Raw genomic sequence first — 20,112 nt, 5'->3', positions numbered from 1 at the left:
ATCAGGGTAAAACATTACACATGTCTTGCATAGCTGGGGCCTGCTCCAACTCCCAAGGAATTCCACAAAAGAGATTTACCACTGATTTGCACATGGGGTCCTGGCCTATAATACATGCGTACAGCAAATAGCATGCAGCGCACAGACCATAGGCTTGTTTAGAACATAAACACTCCTGGCTTGTTCAGACCACAGGTTAAATAACCGTGTTCTTGCCTTTATATTCCTTGTACGAGACGAATTAACTTGTGCTCACTCTGGGGTTTGATTAGCCAATCAATGTTTCTTCTTTTATTGGCTTTTGATGTAATTCTCTGGTTTTTTGCATACTTTCATTGTTAGACTCATTTTAAAAATTCTTTTGCCTTCCTAGTGGGGAAACACTCATCTCTGGAGCCTTTACGACCTGGTACCATCTCCTTTTTCTATTGCTCCCTGCTAGCTTCGGCTTATCTCACTGTGTCATTAAGGAATGCAGGCCTCATCCTTAACATTCCAGCTCAGACCATCAGAGGCTTTGACTCAGATCAAGGGAGAGGCAGAGGTGGGTTCTTCTTTTAGATTTCAAAACCCAGCCACATACACAGTCTGTGCAAAATGGCCTGATCAAAAAACATGCCCAAACTGAGATGGTGGCCATTCCCTTTGCCTTGTCGCTAGAAGCCTTGGTAGAGTTGGAAAGAGGAGAAAATAAATAAGTTAAAGAAACAGTGGAGGCTGGTGCTGTGTGAAAGTAGGTGGATGAAACTGACACACAGCAGAGCTTAAAGCCTGTTTAGAGTAGGGTGACCAGACAGCAAGTGTGAAAAATCGGGACAGGGAGTGGGGGTAATAGGAGCCTATATAAGAAAAAGACCCAAAAATTGGGACTGTCCTTATAAAATCGGGACATCTGGTCACCCTAGTTTACAGCAGATTGCAATGTGTGTGTGATTTAAAATAGGGTGATGGCAACACTATCTACCCATACGGCCATCATCAGTATGACTGTAGCTATTTATTGCTGGTCAGATCAGGTCTCCATTGTGCTAGGCACTGTACTAACCTGTGGGAAGGCGCAGTCTGTTCCCTGGAGAGCCGACCATCCATAATGCGGACAACAGCTGGGGAGAATGCTGAGGAAGAACAAAAGCAGAGTCTGATCCTGCAAGAGCGCTCAGCACCTTACAGAACATGCTCGGTGTCTCCGAATTGGGCCCAGGTAAGGTGCTGAGCACCTGGCAACACCCACTGACGTTGGCAGGAGTTGCAAGTGCTCAGCACTTTTCAGGATCAGGCCCATAAAGGGCAGGATTAGGTGATGGTTTCCACCCCGGCTGAACTGGCTGAACTGAATGGCCCCATTGTTAGTTACCGTGCTGTTTTCCCAACTCTCCAAAGGCTACCTAGTTTATCTTGTGAGGTGAAATCAGTGGGGCTGACTGAGTGAGGGCAGAATTTAGTGGGGCAGCCTTTTAAGAGTGTGAAGTAATTAGTCCATTTTCTCATGCAGATACATTGCCCATAAATACCAATCTCACAGTAGCAAATGCTCCAGCTGTACCTTATGGCTCAAGGCAAAGAGAGTGCATCTCCCTCTCTCTAGGATGTCTGGAGATGAGGGAAGTCCAAAGAAAAGTAGCATTTGAGGATAGAGTTTTCATAAGCTCTAAGCACTGGTCTAACTCAGCTCCCACAATGAGCGCTTTGGCTAATCCCACTTTAAGTGGTAATTGAATCAACTAACGGGGGCAGGTACAAAACAGCTGAAGCCACAGACAGAGGGTATCCCACTGTGTCATTAGCAGGAGCCCAGGCTACACAGTCCGGTGAGCAGTCCCTCAGAACTGAGGACAAGTCTACATGAAGACGCTCTATGCCGAGGGGAGCTTTCCCATCAGGTCATTAATCCACCTCCCTGAGAGACAGTAGCTACGTCGATGCTCTCCCATCAACATAGCACTATCTACACGGGGCGTTAGATCAGTATAACAACGTTGCTGGGGGGGGGGGATTTTTCACACCCCTGACTGACATAGTTATGCTGATATGGGGTTGTAGTGTAGACCAGACCTCAGTGGGGCTGCTGGTGTGTATGAGGCAGCAGGATCAGGCACTAGGTCGGCAAACCCTTTGCCTTGTCTTAGAACTGAGCCTACTAACTCCATAGTCTACAAGGGAACAATCTGTACATCGCCTGGGAACCACAATGGCTTTCAATAGTCCCCTTAAGAGACCATATCTTGTTTCTCTGGATGTTCTGCTAGTTTTCAAGTCCCCCCTAGATAGTGAATGACATGGCCTGAGATAAGTCTTGTGTGCACATACTGTCAAGGTCTGTAGGAAAAGCAGTGCATGGATTAAAGTCTTGTCATTGGGTTGTGGAGATCTGCCATGCACAGATGTGTTACTCTCCTGGGGGAGCAAAGGCTCCGAAGAGAACACAAACCACATTGTGATGATTATTTGGCTTGCAGTAGCACCTGGGGTCCTGGGCTTTTGTTTACGCTTTCACTTCTGTGCAGTCCCTAGTGACTCCTCTCCCTGCTGTCTATGTGCTTTCCTATAAGATCTTCATCTCCTTCCTCTTCCTAATGATTATTTGCATTACAGTAGTGCCCAGAGGCCCCACCTGAGATCAGGGCCCCAGTGTGCCAGGCACTGTACAAACACAGTCCTGTAGCTCACAGGTGAGGTAGATGAGACAGACATAAGGTGAGGGAGGAAACCCAGGGGAAGGGACTTGCCCCAGCTTTAAGGGCAGAGCTGGGACTAGAGCCCACGGCAGCTTTATAATTAATGAGCAATGCCTCCAAAGTGTCCAGTCTGCCAAACACAGGTTACACCCTTCGCTGGCCAGTGGTGGGGAAACACCCCGTTCCTCAGATCTCCGGGGATGGTACTTGAGGTGAGAACTTTGGTTTCGACATTCAGTCGGGGCCTCCTTCCAGGGAAGGCTGCTCTTAAAAACCACTTGCCTGGTGTGGCTGTTTCCAGGGTTTGCACTTTGAGTCTCCAGGCGCCTGCGGAGAAATGTAAGCGAGCGGGCGACTTTATCTGCTGCTTGAGAAATCTCAAGGCTGGTGTCAGCAGACAAGCCTCAGCATCGGCCCTTCTTCACCGTAACCCTTTAGTGAAGAGACCTAATAGCACCCCCACCCGAGCATGGGTGAACAAAGAGGAGCGAGGTATAGAAATTGTTCTCCCTCTCTCTTTCCCCCCCCCACCCCTTCAGACTGTGGGGGAGGGATTGGTCCTGCCTGGGGAGGGGTTGTTAGGAAATCTTCCCACCACCTTGCTGGTAAGGGGAGGAGAGTGGGCCTGTCCCCTCCCTCCCTCCTGGGGAGGGTGGGGAAGCTGGCATGTGGAGGAGGGAGGCTAGGCCAGATCTCTCCCCTAGCTGCGGGAAGAGGAGAACCGAGGCAGCTGAGTCACTCCTGTGTATAAAGCAAGTGCCAGGCAATCAGAGCAGCGCGGACCCCAACAGGCGGCCTGGACAGGTATGTGCATGCTCTTGAGACTGACTGGGTGGGATTGGCTGTGGGCGCTGACATGTCTGGGTTTCTAACCGGCCCATTTTCCACCTGTCCCCAAGGGCTTGTGGCATTTCTGCTGCCCCAGGACTGGACTGGAGGCAGAAGACCCTGAGGCTGCTCTCTCTTGGGCTGAGGGCAGAGCAGGCTCTTGCAAGGCCTCAGATAGCGGGGGCATAAAGACCCCATTTCCCCTGTGCCTGTCGCAGACACAAGGCAAGCGGGACTGGAAAATGCCTGGCCCAATGCAGGGGCTGCAGCAGCAGTGAATGGTAACCATTCCTAGCACAGCAATAAGGGGAACACAATTGAGCTCTGTGTGCCATATAGCAATGGGCTTGAATCACCCTGCCAGTGAGATTTTTTTGGCTGAGGGTTCAGCTTTAAGACACCAGCAGAGCAGGAATGATGGTCTAATGGTTAGGGCACTAGCCTGAGCCCTAAGCCTCCTGGGTTCAAGTCCCTACTCTGCCACACACTGCCTGTGTGACCTTGGGCCAGTCACTTAGGGTGAGACTTTGAAAGGTACTTGGGTGCCTAGGGGGAGTCTGAGTTGCCTAAACTCCCTCTGATTTAAAAAAAATCCAATGGGAGTTAAGCACCTAACCCACTTACACCCTTTAGAAAATCCCACTAGGCACCTGTCTGCATTTTTAGGCACCTTCAGAAAACAGGACCTAGTGTGTCTCTGCCTCAGTTCCCCATCTGTCCAGTGGGATAACATCACTGCCCTAGCTCACCAGGGGGTTGGGAGGATAAATACAGTCAAGGCTGAGCTGCTCAGATACTGTGGCAATGGCGGGGGGATAGATACCAGAGATAGCTAGCTCCGTGTGCATGCGCAGCTGTCGCTCTATTCAGTTCTTCCCACTTGTTCCAGGCAGAGGCTGCACACAGGGGCAGTGGAACAGGCCGTGTTGTACACAGCCAGCACGGGGCTCTGGGGAGGCAGCAGATGGAATTTAGGGAGGGCATCTGCACTTCATGGAGATGCCTGGCAGCTGCTGTTGTGGTGGCTGAGGGGTGAAGGCTGCAGCATACACACACCCAGCCAGCTCTGACCTAGAGCAAGCACTACAGAGGAGAGGGGTGAGGAAGGCAGATGTAACTGGAGATACTAATGACAGGCCAGATCCTGCAAGGAGCTGAGCACTTCTGAGGTGCAGGCTCCTCAGCTCCCTGCTGAACAGAGGGTGCTCCTCGCTGTGGAGGGTCAGGCGCTGTAGGCACACACGAGGAGAAATGCACGGGGTGGGGGTGGGAGCTGCATATAGTTCTGATGCAGAAGTGCTCTGGGGAGGGGCAGTGGATCGAACCCACTGGTGCTGCACACAGCAGTGTGATGCATATTATGGCTCATCCACCTGCAAGTCCTCAGCAGGAAATTCTCTGTGTCCCTGGCCTTGCCTAAGGGGCCCCTCACAGCTATGGCTGTCAGGAGATTTATATGCACTCTCCTTTGCGTGGATGGGGACTGGTGAGGAGCAGGCTCCAACCAGAGCTGCACAAAAGAACTACTAATACTCAAACCCCCTTACCTAGGTCACAGGGTCCAGAACAAGCAGTTCAGAGGCTGGGGTTTTTCCAGGTAAAAAGCTCCAGAGCTCAGGTAGGGAATGGGAGCAGAGTGCACTAAAGCAGTGAGTGACCAAGGGATCAGCTTCTTGCTGACAGGTCTCTTTCTGCAGGGGGAAATGGTCCCTCTTGAGTTTTGGCCATTTTGGTGCAAGGCAATGAGGACCCCCTGCATACACTGTAATATATCATTGACACTAGAAAATCCCAAGTCTGTGACACTGAATCCTCTACTACCAGGAATGTCACCTGCTGCAAGGCCCCTGCCACCACTTGGGAAAGGGCCATTCATGTAACTGTCAAAGAGCTAGAAGCAGATCAAGGGGAGAGTTTCAGAAGTGCCCAAGGGATTTAGGAGCACAGGTTTTCAAAAGCCCTGAAGTGGCTTAGGCAATGGCTACACTACAAAACTCTGCCAACATAGCAATGCTGATCGGGGATGTGAAGAGGTGTGACCCCCTGACCGATGTAGCTGTGTTGGCCAAATCCTCTTGTGTAGACTCGGCTATACTGGCAAAACCACAGCAATGCTGGTAAAGGCTGTGTCCACACTATACTCCTGGGGGAATTCTGCACCACTACACAAGCGCAGAATTCATGTTCCCCGCATATATTTTTTTTCTCTGCAGAAAATACATTCTGCCAGAGAGGTGCTGCAGCTACACCTTTCACTCACCAGGGACTGCTGTGGCACTCAAACAGACAGCTCATTGTAGAAGCCAGCTGCCAATAAGGAGGAGGAGAGGCTGTGTTCCTCATAGCACCCTGCCTATGGGGCCAGTTGGGGAGGCATGGAGTATGGGGAGACAAAGTGGAACACACGGGATTGCTGGGGGAAATCATACAAACAGGGGTTCAGAAGAGCTAGTGGGAGGGACAGACTGGGGCAGGAGCTGAATGGAAGTGGGGGGTGCAGGGACACCAGGGGGGCAGTGAGGTATAGGTCCACATGGGAATGAGGGTAGCTGAAATGGGGTTCAGGGCCACATGGGGGTGGGGAGGTGCAAGTGGGCAGGAGGTGACTGGGGGTGCAGGGATGCATGGGGATGGGAGGAGGGATTACTGCGTGCAGGTGCAGGGACACATGGGGATGGGGCAGATGTCCATGGGGGAGATTAGGGGTTAGCCAGGGTCTGCATGGGGGAGGATCCCCAACTCTCTAACAATCCCTCCTCTCTCCAAAAAACCTGTTCCATACTTCTCCCACCCACACCCAATGCCCTCCAGGTTCACTCCCAGGCTCCTTCCCAGTAATTATTTCTCTCTTCCTCAGCTCCTCTGTTACAGCTGACTCCCCGAAGCATTTGCACTGTGCCTGAGGGGTGCGGGAAATAAACTTCTGTATTGTAGTTTAAATTATTACCCAGAGTTCTGTATTATTTGCCTAGTAAGGAATCTATTTGTCAAAAAACATTTTCCTGAATTTTTTTTGTTGTCTGTAGGGTTACAGACATACCTGTTGACAGGTATTTTCATAGAATCATATGACTGGAAGGAACTTAAGAGGTCATCTAGTCCAGTGTCCTGCACTCATGGCAGGATTAAGTATTATATAGACCATCTCTGACAAGTGTTTGTCTAACTTCCTCTTAAAAAAATCTCCAGTGACAAAGATTCCACAACCTCCCTAGGCAATTTATTCCAGTGCTTAACTACCTTGACAGATAGGAAGTGTTTCCTAATGTCCAACCTAAACAGCCCTTGCTGCAATTCAGGTCCATTGGTTCTTGGCCTATCCTCAAAGGCTAAGGAGAACAATTTTTCTCTCCTCCTTGTAACAACCTTTTATATACTTGAAAGTACTGTGACAAAGTTCCTCCTCTACCTTGGTGGATCCTGCACTTATTGGCAGATTTGCTCACCTCAGTGATCTTCCCCTCTGCTGGAACCCACAGTCTGGGTCAACTCCTCCTGTGTCTGATCAGGAGTTGGGAGGTTTGGGGGGAACCCGGGCCCACCCTCTACTCCAGGTTCCAGCCCAGGGCCCTGTGGATTGCAGCTGTCTATAGTGCCTCCTATAACAGCTACAACTCGCTGGGCTACTTCCCCATGGCCTCCTCCAAACACCTTCTTTATCCTCACCACAGGACCTTCCTCCTAGTGTCTGATAATGCTTGTAATCCTCAATCCTCCAGCAGCCACACACCCTCTCACTTTCAGCTCCTTGCACCTCTTGCTCCCAGCTCCTCACATGCACACCACAAACTGAAGTGAGCTCCTTTTTAAACCCAGGTGCCCTGATGAGCCTGCCTTGATTGGCTGCAGGTGTTCTAATCAGCCTGTCTGCCTTAATTGGTTCTAGCAGGTTCCTGATTACTCTAGTGCAGCCCCTGCTCTGGTCACTCAGGGAACAGAAAACTACTCATCCAGTGACCAATATATTTGCCCTCTACCAGACTCCTGTACCCCACTGGTCTGGGCCTGTCACAGTACATAATGCCTCATCTTTTGTATTTATTTTGAAATAAATTACCAAAATAAGTGAAACTGGACTGATTATGTTGTGTCATTTTGACAAATAAAATATGCAGAATTTTAAATATTGTCCAAAGATAATTTTGGGGGATTTAAAATTTTTTGGCACAGAATTCCCCCAGGAGTAACACTAGCACTCTGCCAGTACAGTATTCTGGTATTGTTATACATCAAAGCACTCCTAGTGTAGACCTTGCCAAAGGAGCCTGACTTTCAATGGATCCCAGCTGCTTTTCCCCACAAGCCCCAGTGAAAGGAAAGTCAATGGGCCTTGTGCTCCTAAATCCTCTGGGGGCTTTTGAAAATCTCCAAGATCATTCTCTTAGAACCCGTAAGATTCCGACACTTGCATTCTGCAGGCCACGTTGTAGGAGCCACCTTGCCGTGGGCACCACTGCCAGTGCACCACGTCATGAGAGAACAAGCCCATGACAAGGTAGAAAATGTGATTACCCATGCACTTGACTTTTGGACCTTTAGAGGCAAGCTCCTGTCTGCTCTGTATGGCAATTAAAGAGCCTGTTGAACTTCACATAAGAGGAGACATTTACCCATTTTCTTTGTTGAAAATTATCCCCTCATGCACGTGCTGTGTATATATTGTTTTTACTACTTATTTATATGTATTGTGGTAGCACCTAGGCATCCCGGTCATGGCCCAGTAACCCACTGTGTTAGGTGCTATACAAACACACAACGAAAAGAGTTTACAACCTCAAGGTGTGTCTGCACTAGAAAGCGCTATGGCTTTAGTATAGACACTTACTACAGCAATGCAAGGGGTTCTCCCATCGCTGTGTCAAATCCACCTCTCCAAGAGGCAGTAGCTAGATCGACGGAAGACTTCTTCCATTGACCAAAAACTGTCAATATTAGGGACTTGGGTTGGCTTAAGTACGCAGATGGGTCAACCTAACTTTCATGTGTTGACCAGCCCTAAGTTGGCTGCTGCTCTCCCCTCAGACCTTCAGTTCTGAGTCTACAGCTAGGCAGAGATGATAATGCTGCATGTGTGTTTGTGCAGCGCCTAGCGCGATGGGTCCTTGGTCCATGAGTGGGCCTCCTAGGTGCTAGAAAGATAATACAACTAATAAATAATAACAAATACAGTTTGGGACACACGTTGGTTGCCTTTGGGATGAAAGGTTTTATGTATCTTTAAATATGCTCAGATGACTTCCTTCCCAAATGCCTCATCTTTATGGCAGTTTAATTACAGCAGAGACTCTAATTATCACCTCCACCATCTGCAGGCACCAGCAAAACATTTAGCGGTGTTTTGTTTTCACATAGCTCATGGCAGCCCCAAAGAGTTTTAATTTACTTCTCTATATTGTGGTTTTGTTTCCCCCACCCTGAAAAGCAAAAGAATGTTTTCCCTCCTGCTCGCTCTCTCTCTGCTGGCGTGGGAGGCGGCGGCTGGCCTGACAGACAGTGCAGCTTCAGCTGCGTTGGGGGATTTCACAGCTCTTTTCCAGTTGACCCAGCAAGACCCCTGGGAAAACGACGTTAATCTTACCAGCATGTCCTGTGAGGATCTGGGGAACAAGACATGGACCCACTTGCGACTGAACAACAACAGCCTGCAAGCCTTCCCTGCCTGCCTGCCTGGGGGACTGGAGGCCTTAGATCTCAGCACCAACCAGTTGCCTTCGCTGAGTGGCATGGAGATAGCGAACTTCTCAAAGCTGCGTGCCCTCTCCTTGAGGCACAACCACATCCAAGAAATTGCATGGGGAACCAGAGCCCTTGGTAGCCTCCAGTTCCTGGACCTAAGCGCTAATAAATTGTCCTCTCTGCCATTATGCCAGACAGCCCACCTGCCAAACCTGAAGTGGCTGTCGCTGGCCGGAAACCCCATCACTGAACTCCAGCCTCTGGCTTTCTCCTGTTATCCACAGTTACAGTTCCTGAACTTGTCTGCCACTCTGCTAGGGCATGAGAATGGCAGAGGGATTAGCGTGTCAGCCTTTGCCATGAATGTGTTGCAGGGAGACACCGGGAACAGAGCTAGGAGCACCATTGACGTGCTTGACCTGAGTGGGACCTTTCTCGAGACAAGTAAGTTTGACGATTTTGGTGGTACTCATGGGGCCTGATCAAACCTGATGAAGCGAAACCACTGTTAATGTCACAGCCACCAGCAGTAGAACTGGAGACCTCCGGAGCTGGTGGCAGGAGCTGCGACAGCTTGAGGTAAAGGTCACTAGCTGGGGCTGTAACAGACTCATATCCTCCACTGATCAGGCACAGTAGAGGAAGCTCTAAAACACACCTACTCGTTGGTTACAATAAGCAGTGGTGGGAATTCTCTTGTGTAGACAAGACTTCAGAGGGGAAAGTGGAGAAATAGCTATTAGCACAAGCAACTACACCTGCCCACAACAGAATTTCTTATCTGTCCTTGTAATCCCTCTGTCCCCATCCACTATCCTCTCTGATTATCCAGCTGAGCTCTCAGCCTTGGGCTATCTTTAACTTCTCCCTTTCCTCCTCTTTTCCTATCCAGAGTCTTCCCAAAGCCCTTCTCTTGTTCTTCAGTGGCCTAACATCTGCCTTTCCTTTTTCCCCCATTCCCCGCAGCTAAACCCTGCCTAATCCCTTTGCTTTCTCGTCTTATCATTGGCTCAGCACAGAGAGGCCTCCACCAAGACCAGGGCCTTGTTGTGTTAGGCATTATCAATCCACAGAGCAAGAGACAAGTCCTGCCCCAAAGAGCTTACAGTCTAAATAGACAAGATGGGACCATGGGAGGATGATCATCCCCATAGTATAAATAGGGGAGCTGAGTCACAGAGAGGCAGTGACTCAGAGTCTGTGGCAAAGCCCAGACTGCACCCCAATCTCCTCAGTCTAGCCCCTTAGCTGCAAGACCATCCCTCCTCTCTACAACAGTCTGTCCCTTCTCTCTCTCTCCCTCTCCCTCCTGGGCTCCTGTAACATTTCATCCAGTCAAATGAGTGAAATAATTCCTACCTGGTGAGATTCAGTGAATGGATAATTGCTCAAATCCTTTGAGCGAGACAAAGGAAAGTAGCTTTGGATGTGTAAAGGGGGACTATAAACCTGCTGTTCTCATACAGCCAAATCCAGGGATTCCCTAGCAGAGGTTCCAGCCCAGTCACTAATCAATCCAGCACTCTGCCCTGCATGAGGGCACTTTGCCTTACACGTGTACTGCTAAACCACTGGAGAAATAACTAAAACCCTGGGAAATTCTTATATATATAATTTTTCATTTTACTTTTTGGGAATTTCACGTTAATTTGATGTATCCATTTTATCCATGCTGGGGGGTGGGAGGATGGGTCCTGCCCTCAGGAACTGAGAGGACCTTGGGGGTTGGAGCCCACCCAGTACTCACAACGCAGCAACAGCTTCTGTGCCCCAGGGCTGGGCCCAGCTCTTCACTCTGGGCATCGTGACCTGGTACCCAGGTCACAGCACTATTCAATTTTGGCCCAGCTGCCCCCCATGACAGAAGAGCAGCCAGGCCACACCTGAGCAGCAATGTGACCATGTCAGGTTGCAATACCCGGAGCAAGGAGCCAGGCCCAGGCACCCGCCCCCGCCGAGCCGCCACGGCAGAGTGAGTTTTTCATTTTATTTTGTGTTATTTTGCATTTTCTATAACCAGCAGGTGCATCAGTTTGTCAGTAAAACTCAATCCACTGCAGTCTGCTTACTGGCCAGTCCTAAATTCAGCACAGTGCTCCGCTCACATACCAGTCACCCGGATCTCCTCTGCTTCAGTTCAGCAGGAGTGGGCCCAGGACTTGGTCAGCCTTAGGTCGCTCCACCTTGCAAAGATGGCCCAGCTGAGGAGCTTCGATACGGATCTATTCAAGTCACTGCCCAGGCTGAGAGAACTGAATTGCCAGGACTCCCGTGTGCTGAGCGGGGTGAGGACAGAGCTATTTGATGATGCTCCTCACCTGACCTTTCTCACCTTCCAGAAGTAGGTGTTTTCTTTGCTCACTCGTGTTAAAATGCTGCTATCTGCTGAAAGTGTCTAGTGACAGCTGGATCCCCTCACTGCCCCCATAATGCCGCTGGAATCATGCAAATAGGAAGGTCTTTAGTGCATGGGGGAGATGCCATTTCAATTCACATGGAATTCTCGCAAGGCCTTGTTAGCACAGCTGAAATAGGATTTCCCAGGCAGTGTGCCAGAGTCTCCTCCCTGCTCCAGCTGGTGCAAAGATGCCAGAAAGATGGCAGATTTCTCCATTATTGGGGAGAGTTCCCCTATAGCAGGAAGCTGCATAGCTGGCTCCTATGCTACTCGCCCTGAAGCCTTTAGCTAGAGGGCAGGCCGGGCACCTGTTAGAGAGGTGTGGCTGGAGTACACTGCACTCTGGAGACCTCTGGCTGGCAGAGAGGACCATAGTCAGCTGTGCAGACTACAGCAGCCATGAAGTTGCTCTAAACTTCACCAGCGCTGTCCTAGAACTGTCCCCAGAATCAGAGACACGACTGACTTCTTCACAAGCTCCCAGCCTTAATGCACCAGTGGGAGTAGCAGAGACTCTGGCCCCATGGGCCAAACTCACATCATGATGCAGAAACTGCCTGAAGCTGCCTTAATGAGGCTCCTGAGCCCAGGGGCAGCTCCAGGCCCCAGCACGCCAAGCGCATGCTTGAGGTGGCAAGCCATGGAGAGCGCTGTGCTGGTCGCCGCAAGGGCAGCAGGTTGCCTTCGGTGGCTTGCCTGCGGAGGGTCCGCTGGTCCCGCGGCTTTGGACTTCCTGCAGGCACGCCTGTGGGAGGTCTGCCGAAGCTGCGGGACCAGCAGACCCTCCATAGACAAGCCGCCGAAGGCAGCCTGCCTGCTGTGCTGGGGGTGGCAAAATCCCTAGAGCCACCCCTGCCTGAGCCTGGTGCAGTTGTTGGCACCTGTCAGTGTGCAGCTCTTTCTGTACAGCTTCCTTTCCTGGGCAGACTGGTGATTTAGAACAGTCTGTTTCACTGAACTCGAAAGGCCAGAATTCCCTCTCACCTGCACTGACTCCAGTGGAGATGCAGGAATGGAACTGAGAATCTGGTCCAAAGTATTAATAACCCTGCAGCTTAATCATGCCTGGGTTGTGGGAAAACCCAATGCCCCCCATTCCCTCACCTTTGGAGTTTTTAGCCTCAACCAGGCCTAAGTGCGCTCATCAGACGTTATAAGGCTGATGGACCGGAAATTTATGGAGCAAAATCTCCTGCTTGTGTAAATTGGTGCAGCTCATTGACTTAACGATTTCAAAATTTGTGAGAATGAGCTTGTCGGCATTATGGGGTAAATTGGCGCTGCTGTGACAATTCCGCAGCCATCGATTTAGCGGGTCTGGTGAAGATGGGATAAGTCAATGGGAGAACGCTCTCTCATCAACTTCAGTACTCCACCTCCCCAAGGAGCGGAAGGTAAGTCGATAGGAGAGTGTCTCCTGTTGACATAGCGCAGTGTAGACACCGCTGTAAGTTGATCTAAGCTACATCGACTTAAGTTACATATCTTACATAATTTAACTAGCGTAACTTCAATCGACTTACCTTGTTAGTGTAGACCAGGCTTAAGTAATTCTACTGGGTAGACCCTAGGAAGAGAGATGGGAACAATAAGTGAGACATGCTCAAACCAGGAACTTGAAATATCTACTTAGGCCTGTTCTACACTGGGGGGCAATCGATCTAAGTTACGCAACTTCAGCTATGTGAATAATGTAGCTGAAGTCGACGTACTTAGAATGACTTACCGTGGTGTCTTCATCGCAGTGAGTCAACTGCTGCTGCTCCCTCGTCAACTCTGCCTGCGCCTTTTGCGACAGTGGAGTACAGGAGTCGACGGGAGAGCACTTGGGGGGCGGGGGTCGATTGATCGTGTCTAGACTAGACGTGATCAATCGACCCTCGCTGGATCGATCACTGCTTGCCGATCCGGCAGGTAGTGTAGACATACCCTTAGATTGCAAGCTCTTTGCGGAAAGGACCGTCTTTTTGGTCTGTATGTGTACAGTGCCTAGGACAATGGGGGCCTAGTCTACAACTGGGACTCATGAGAGTTGGCAATCCTGGAGCTTGGCCAAAGTCAACACCAGGTCACTAGCAGAAGCAGTTGGCTTTTGTGCCTACTCCCACAGCCCACTAGACTATGCTAATCTGTACCTCACTGCTAGTGTCCATTGTAACCCGTGTTGCAACAGAACCTCATAGCAATCTCTTAAAGTACCAATATTCCATCAGAATAGCAGCAGTGCTCCATTTATGGATGATGTTAAGGTGACCAGATGTCACGATTTTATAGGGACAGTCCTGATTTTGGGGGCTTTTTCTTATATAGGCTCCTATTACCCCCCACCCCCATCCTAATTTTTCACACTTGCTGTCTGGTCACCCTAGATGGTGTACAGGTGTGTGTACTGTTTATTTAAACTTCCATCAGGAAGCTAGGCAGGAGGAGTTCTAGGTAGAAACTGCAGTGCAGCAGAGACAGTAGTTATTGCTTCTTGAAGAGTTTCTTGTTCCATGTTAGGAGAAAGCAACTTTGTGATTCTTTACAGGGAAGGGTGCAGCACTAAGGATGTATTTTGCATCATATACCATGGGTTACACAGTTAAAGGTATAACGTGAACAGTGAAGGCAATGTACCAGAATAGCAAGTATATTGCAAATAGAGCAGTCAGGACTGATTAGGAAAGGATTTAGAGGATATTGTGGAAAATCCTTTAAGCCACCAGCCAGGAATATGAATGTAGCAGAAAATGAAAAAACAGGGCACTGGATGCGTGAACAGAGAACAAAACACAAATCTAAGTGGTAGTGAACAAAGAAAAGATCAGATTCTGCTCTCAGCTACACTGCTGGATTTTGGTACAGAATTCACCCAGTGCTTGTATAGAAGATGGGCAAAGAAGGCCTCTCTATTCACAGAGCTTAGGTCTAACTCAGAAGGAAAAAGCACAAGACAATTCAGGCACAAGAAGTTACAGAGACAACAGCAATTTTGCTATCCCCAAGCGTTCAAAACTCAGGAATAATGCTTAAAAATCATAGACTGGCTTAAAATCCTGATATTTTTAAAACAACAATAGTGGGGTGCCTTTTGTTTGCCTTCTGGTTTCTGACCCTGTCATGTGCACTCAGGTCACATTTTCAAGCTTTTCTCTGAAACTATGAGGGCTCAAAACTTACTTTTTTTTTTTTTAAATGAATGCTGAGAGTCTCAAATTGTTTCCTGGACTCCAGGAACTGGAGCTTCAAGAAAAACATCAAATATTATTACACAGCTGGTAACATTGTACCAAGGAATATAGCCCTGCGCGGATACAAAATTTGTATCCACATCTGATCCGCAATCTGCAAATGTGGTCCATGGATATAAAGTGGACATCTGCAGATTTTCAGGGTTCTACAAATGAGTCAATGTAAGGTGGATGCTTGGCATGCAGAAACTGAAGCTATTCCAAACATGGTATGAAGGGGTTGAAAGGAGGCTGGAGAGTGAATTGGGAGCACCATAGGGCAGGAGAATAGGTGTAGGATGAAGTGAAATCCAAGATAAATACCAGGGTTCAGGGATAAGCCAAAGCTTTACCAAAGCAGAATTGCTGGGTACAGGGTCCTTTCCTTTCCAGCTGCCATTCCTACTGCATTCTGGTTATGCATTTAACATAAGTTTGCTGCAGAGAATGAATCTAAATTGAGGCGAATGTGATGATGCGTGAGGGAGATACGTGAGCAAATGGAGCAATATGTGAGAATGAACTTGGTTTTTCTGAGGGGGGATTAGTAATCTCCTATGAGCCAGGAACAAATGACTGCCTCCCCCGGGAGCAGAGAAGGCTGCATGCTACCCCTTACCCAGATTAGGCTATTAAAGCAAAATCCAGCCCTGGGCCCTTAGCCGATACTTGCTAAAGATTCTCAAAATTTTCATCTCCTAGCTGTAACCTGAGTTCCTTTAATCCTTGGAATATCAACTCATCAGGTAGCATCAGCATCAACCTGTATGGAAATCCTTTAGAGTGCAACTGTGGACTTTCCTGGCTACTTTCTGATCCGGAGAGAGTTGTACTGCAAAGGTAAATAACCTGTCAGTTGCATATTACTCACATAACAGGAATGTAGGAATGAGCATAAAGATTATCCTGAGCCTGTTTACTTCAATTTTTGCTACAAGTTATGCATGGATGGTGTAGTTTTCCTGTTGAAATACAAACCCCATCATATTAGTCAGAATCACTATCTGTTCCTCAAAAGACAGACATCTAAAATAAAGTTTCCTTCAAGAACTAAGTATGGGCTAATTATATCTGAAAGCAGCACTATGCCGTTAACACAAGCAGAACTATAAAATGATGGCATCTACTGATAATTTATTCTCTGCCTCCCCCCATTAGTACTTTGCTGCGAGTACAGATAAAACGTAAGCTAGCTCAGCGGCCTTAATGACATCGTGCCCTGGAGATCTGAAGTCAAATTGTGAGCCCTGATTCCTGAGCCAGCTGGGACTAAGAATACTGTGAAAGTAACTATACCTCACTCTACGCTGTCCCCTGCTGTCAGATTTGGAGAGGAATTACTCAACATGGCCTTGGCGCTTAATGCTTTGTGTGTTGTGCCTTCAACTTCCACTGCACCTTGTTGAATCAGACCCGTGACCTTCCCAGTTAAGGGATATTTGCTGCACCTTGCAAAACGTATGCAGCCAAGTTGGTCATATGGGGAGGAAAATCAGCCTGAAAGTGCAGAACTGTAGTCAAGACTCTGCTAAGCTTTGGCCCCAGATTTCATGTGAGAGAACAGGTTTCTGACTGGCATTAGCAGCTCACTATCTAATACGTTTCATAGATACTGATGACGCTGTCCTATAACCATTATGTTGATTGTAACTCATTTGCTTCATCCTGCAGGGCATCTGACACCATTTGCAACACAGCCTCAGAAGACAGAGAGAAGCCTTCATCCTCATCGTCTCTTTCGCTGTTACAACTCTATGACGAATGCCAGGCCAAGAGAAATACCACATTCCCCACATCAAACACTCCCCCTTTCACAGAAGACTCTTCCAACCTTCCCATTATTGATTCCACTACTGTGGCAGCAATGATGGACTCTACTCTATTTGCTGAAGAACTTTACAGCGACTCCTTGGTGTCACGAAACATGGTAAGTATGACGCAAACAGCTCAGATGAAGAATGATCGCACAAGTGTGGACCTTTTTTCCAAATCTACTACTGATCCCACTTCTGAAGGAACAGCAGCCACCTCTTCAACAATTCTGAGAGAACTTTATAGCGACTCCTTAACTCAGCAAAGCACTGTGAGTACAATCAAAACAGATCCATTGAAGAGAAATGCTACAACGACCACCGCTTTGTTTCCTCAAGAGGAAACATTCTACCAGTCTACTAATAACCTTTCCACTGAAGCGACAAGACCAATAGGGACAAACTCTCCTCTTTCTCCTGGCACAGTAAGTCCATCTCAGACAGATCAACGGCTGCAAAACCCCACAAAGGCAAACCTTATTCCAAATCCTACCCATGCTGTAATAAAAGTGGATTATGAAGATGACTATTATGATGATCAACCAAAGGAAAGCATAACTCAACTGATAATAGTCTCTTGTGACTACGACCCCTGCCACCACCTCCAGAAGCCATGCTCTGAACTTCAGAGGTTGTCCCCATGTCTGTGTCCTGGGGTGTCTGGGGAAGACACTGTTCCAGATCCACCGAGGCTCAGAGAAGTGTCTGAAACGACAGACACATCAGCACAGATCCACTGGTGTGCCCCCAGTTCAGTCGTTCAGACTTATCAGCTTGCATACCATGCCAAAGGCAGGGAGAAGAGCCAGATCCTGGTTGATGAGATCTATCCCACAGCGAGGCAGCATACACTATACAAACTTTCACCAGACACCACCTATTGGGTGTGCGTGATTGCTTCTAACAAAGCAGGATCGAGCCAGACGACAAGTGAGATTTTGGGCAATCCATGCACCCAGTTTACAACAAAACCCAGCTATAAATCCATCTTTGTGGTCTTGTCCCTAGCAAGTGGGGTCTTCCTAATCACCACCATTGTATTGTCTGTGTGTCTGTATCAAAAATGTAAAAAGCCTCATGCTGAGCAATACAGCACACACCTCATCTCTTATAAAAACCCAGCGTTTGATTACCCCTTAAAACTGCAGCCACGTAATTAGCTCTAGGTAGTTTTGTCAACATATTTTGCAGTAAAACATCTTATAGCAACACATTTAAGTAGAATCCAGCTGCTCACTTGGTTATAAGTTCCTCACAGGACTGACTTCATCTCTGTTGTAATTCTAAAGAAATTACACCAGGGGCATCTGTGGCTCCAAATGCTTAGTTTTGTTACAACAGGACATCACCTGGCCTGTTTCTGAGATCTCTGTTCTCCATTTCCAAAGATCTGTGTTCAGGGTGAAGTTTCTCTTTTTATTATAATGTATAATAATTTTCAGGCAGCTGATTGGGAGGTCCTAATGATGATGATTTTAAAATGAAGTGAGGGGGGATAGGGGTGGCACAACCTTTAGGCACCTGAAAACCCCTTTCTTTTTTTGTTTAAATCTAGCCATTCCTCTTGGTAATTTCCCCATTTGTACAAGGGGGATAGTGATATGATGTTGGATGTTTTTCCAGAAATTAGGGGCTTGATGCAGGAATCACAGGACAAAATTCTACAGTCACTGTTTTGTAGGAGGTTTGATTAGATGATCACACCAGTCCCTTCTGGTTTTAAAAATCTATAAACCCTTGCACCTTTGTAAAACATTGATCTCTACAGCTGAAAGGCACTATATACATGCTAGGGATTATTTCTATCAGGGCTTTTCTTCCAGGTGCTTCAACATCACCTTAGATTAGTTCAGAGAAGCACTATAGCCAAGGAACGTCAGGATTATGCCTCTTCCTCCTTCCACATCAGGTTGTGCCACCCCTTTCCCCCCTCACTTCATTTTAAAATCATCATCATTGGGACCTCCCGATCAGCTGCCTGAAAATTAGTCCTGACCTGTATATAGTGCCTTTCAGCTGTAGAGATCAGTATTTTACAGCGCTGGAAGTTACAGCTGTCTTCGTACAGCTGCATAGGGAAAGCGCTGCAGTGTGGCCACCCTGACAGCTACCAGTGCTGCAGTGTGGCCACATCCGCAGCGCTGTTGGGAGTGGCTGAACAGGCATTCTGGGATACCTCCGAAGGCCAATTACAGCGCTTTTGGTGGCCACGCTGGCAGAGCAGCGCTGCATCACCAGCGCTGCAATCGTTATACCCCAGGCAGAGCAAGAGTATAGCCAGCGCTGCAGCCAGGGAGATGCAGCGCTGTATGTGCCTTGCAAGTGTGGACAGTAAGTTGCAGCGCTGTAAACCCACCACCAGCGCTGCAACACTCCAGTGTAGCCAAGCCCTGAGTATAAGTGCAACCTAGTGTGGCAGGAATTGAGAAATTCTTTAAAACTGATATCCTGTCCATTCTAGTGGACATTTAGGATGAGATTTTCCAAGATGCCTAAGGGATTTAGATTCCAATTCATTTAATTTAAATAAGAATTCGGCATCCAAATCCCTTAAGCAGCTTTGAAAATCTCAGCCTTAAAGCACCCAAGGTCCTGTTCACAAGAGACAGGAGTTATCCTGCTGCCCTGATCAAGTATTTCTCTCCCTGCTTGTTGTTCAGGATTGCAGGTGTTCATTAGCAGAGGTGGCTACATATCAGGGGTGCTGTATGAAAATATAATCTGTGAAGCCCTTTCGGATCCTTGCGGATGAAAGGTATTTGTGTTGTGATGGTTAATTTTACCATGGTAAAAATATCACATGCCCTGTACTAATGGAAATAAAAAATACAGCATGATAATGAAATAACCATAGTCTTGTTCTTGTTTTAAAGTCAACAGACAAGTGTACAATAATGAGGTCAGGACTTTTTTCCCTGTTTGATCGGAGTGAAATCTGGACATCTCTTTTCACAGTAGTTTTGGAGCATACAATAAAGTATCATTTTTATTCTGGTACACTAGCATGTACTCTGATGTCAAGATTGTTGGGTTTTCATTCTGTATCACAAACCTTAATATGTTTACTAGTGCCTGTCATCACTGAGTCCCAGTTTTTTCCCTCCTGCTCCACTCCAGCTGCAGTTAATGCTTGGCACCATCTTTTGATAACTACCCTATGCCTTGGAGAATATCTTTTATACCACTCTGAGTCACTGATGTCAGTTATGCTCACTAACTTTCCATAAATGAAACCTATATTAAAGGTGACTTGCAAACAGAAAAATAGACCAAAAGAGCACAATCCCTATGATATAGAAAGGAAGCATGAATCATAATTTTAATTTTTTCAGGCATCATCAGCAAAATGGAAAAATTATTTTAAAACCTGCAAATTAAGTTTCCTATTATCGTTAATATATAATTTTTTTTAAAAGCTGTTCCACACTTATAAAGAACTGTTAATTAGTCTGACTTTGGCTCTACTTGTTCCAGGAACATACAGCATTAAGACCTAAATAACTACATGTCTG

General features: G+C 47.7%; 1 protein-coding gene and 1 long non-coding RNA gene across 3 annotated transcripts; one reads left to right on the top strand and one right to left on the bottom strand.

Moving 5' to 3' along the window:
- Positions 1-967: 967 nt before the first annotated feature.
- On the bottom strand, positions 968-15,551 carry LOC127050378 (uncharacterized). 2 transcript variants are annotated; one of them, XR_007774198.1, is made up of 3 exons: positions 14,740-15,551; positions 13,101-13,144; positions 968-1,115 (listed from the first exon to the last, which is right to left on the bottom strand). It is a non-coding gene; the product is annotated as an uncharacterized LOC127050378 (long non-coding RNA). The 2 variants fall into 2 exon arrangements; XR_007774197.1 differs by lacking the exon at positions 968-1,115 and adding an exon at positions 8,957-9,057.
- On the top strand, positions 8,049-18,141 carry LRRN4 (leucine rich repeat neuronal 4). Its single transcript, XM_050952074.1, has 4 exons — positions 8,049-9,623; positions 11,316-11,520; positions 15,492-15,629; positions 16,461-18,141. The coding sequence occupies exons 1-4, from the start codon at positions 8,933-8,935 to the stop codon at positions 17,758-17,760; spliced, it is 2,334 nt and encodes a 777-aa protein (XP_050808031.1). The 5' UTR covers positions 8,049-8,932; the 3' UTR covers positions 17,761-18,141.
- Positions 18,142-20,112: the final 1,971 nt, after the last annotated feature.

The sequence above is a fragment of the Gopherus flavomarginatus genome, chromosome 4, assembly GCF_025201925.1.
Source record: "Gopherus flavomarginatus isolate rGopFla2 chromosome 4, rGopFla2.mat.asm, whole genome shotgun sequence".
In the NCBI taxonomy this organism is placed as follows: Eukaryota; Metazoa; Chordata; order Testudines; family Testudinidae; genus Gopherus; species Gopherus flavomarginatus.
The sequence above is the reverse complement of the archived record's forward strand: the minus strand, read 5'-3'. Positions and strand labels throughout refer to the sequence as shown.

Excerpts from the sequence above, each read along its gene's own strand:
- LRRN4 (XM_050952074.1), top strand. The coding sequence starts at position 8,933 with ATGTTTTCCCTCCTGCTCGCTCTCTCTCTGCTGGCGTGGGAGGCGGCG. Across the intron at positions 11,521-15,491 it reads ACCTTTCTCACCTTCCAGAA|CTGTAACCTGAGTTCCTTTA; the intron begins GTAGGTGTTTTC and ends TTCATCTCCTAG. Across the intron at positions 15,630-16,460 it reads GAGAGAGTTGTACTGCAAAG|GGCATCTGACACCATTTGCA; the intron begins GTAAATAACCTG and ends TTCATCCTGCAG.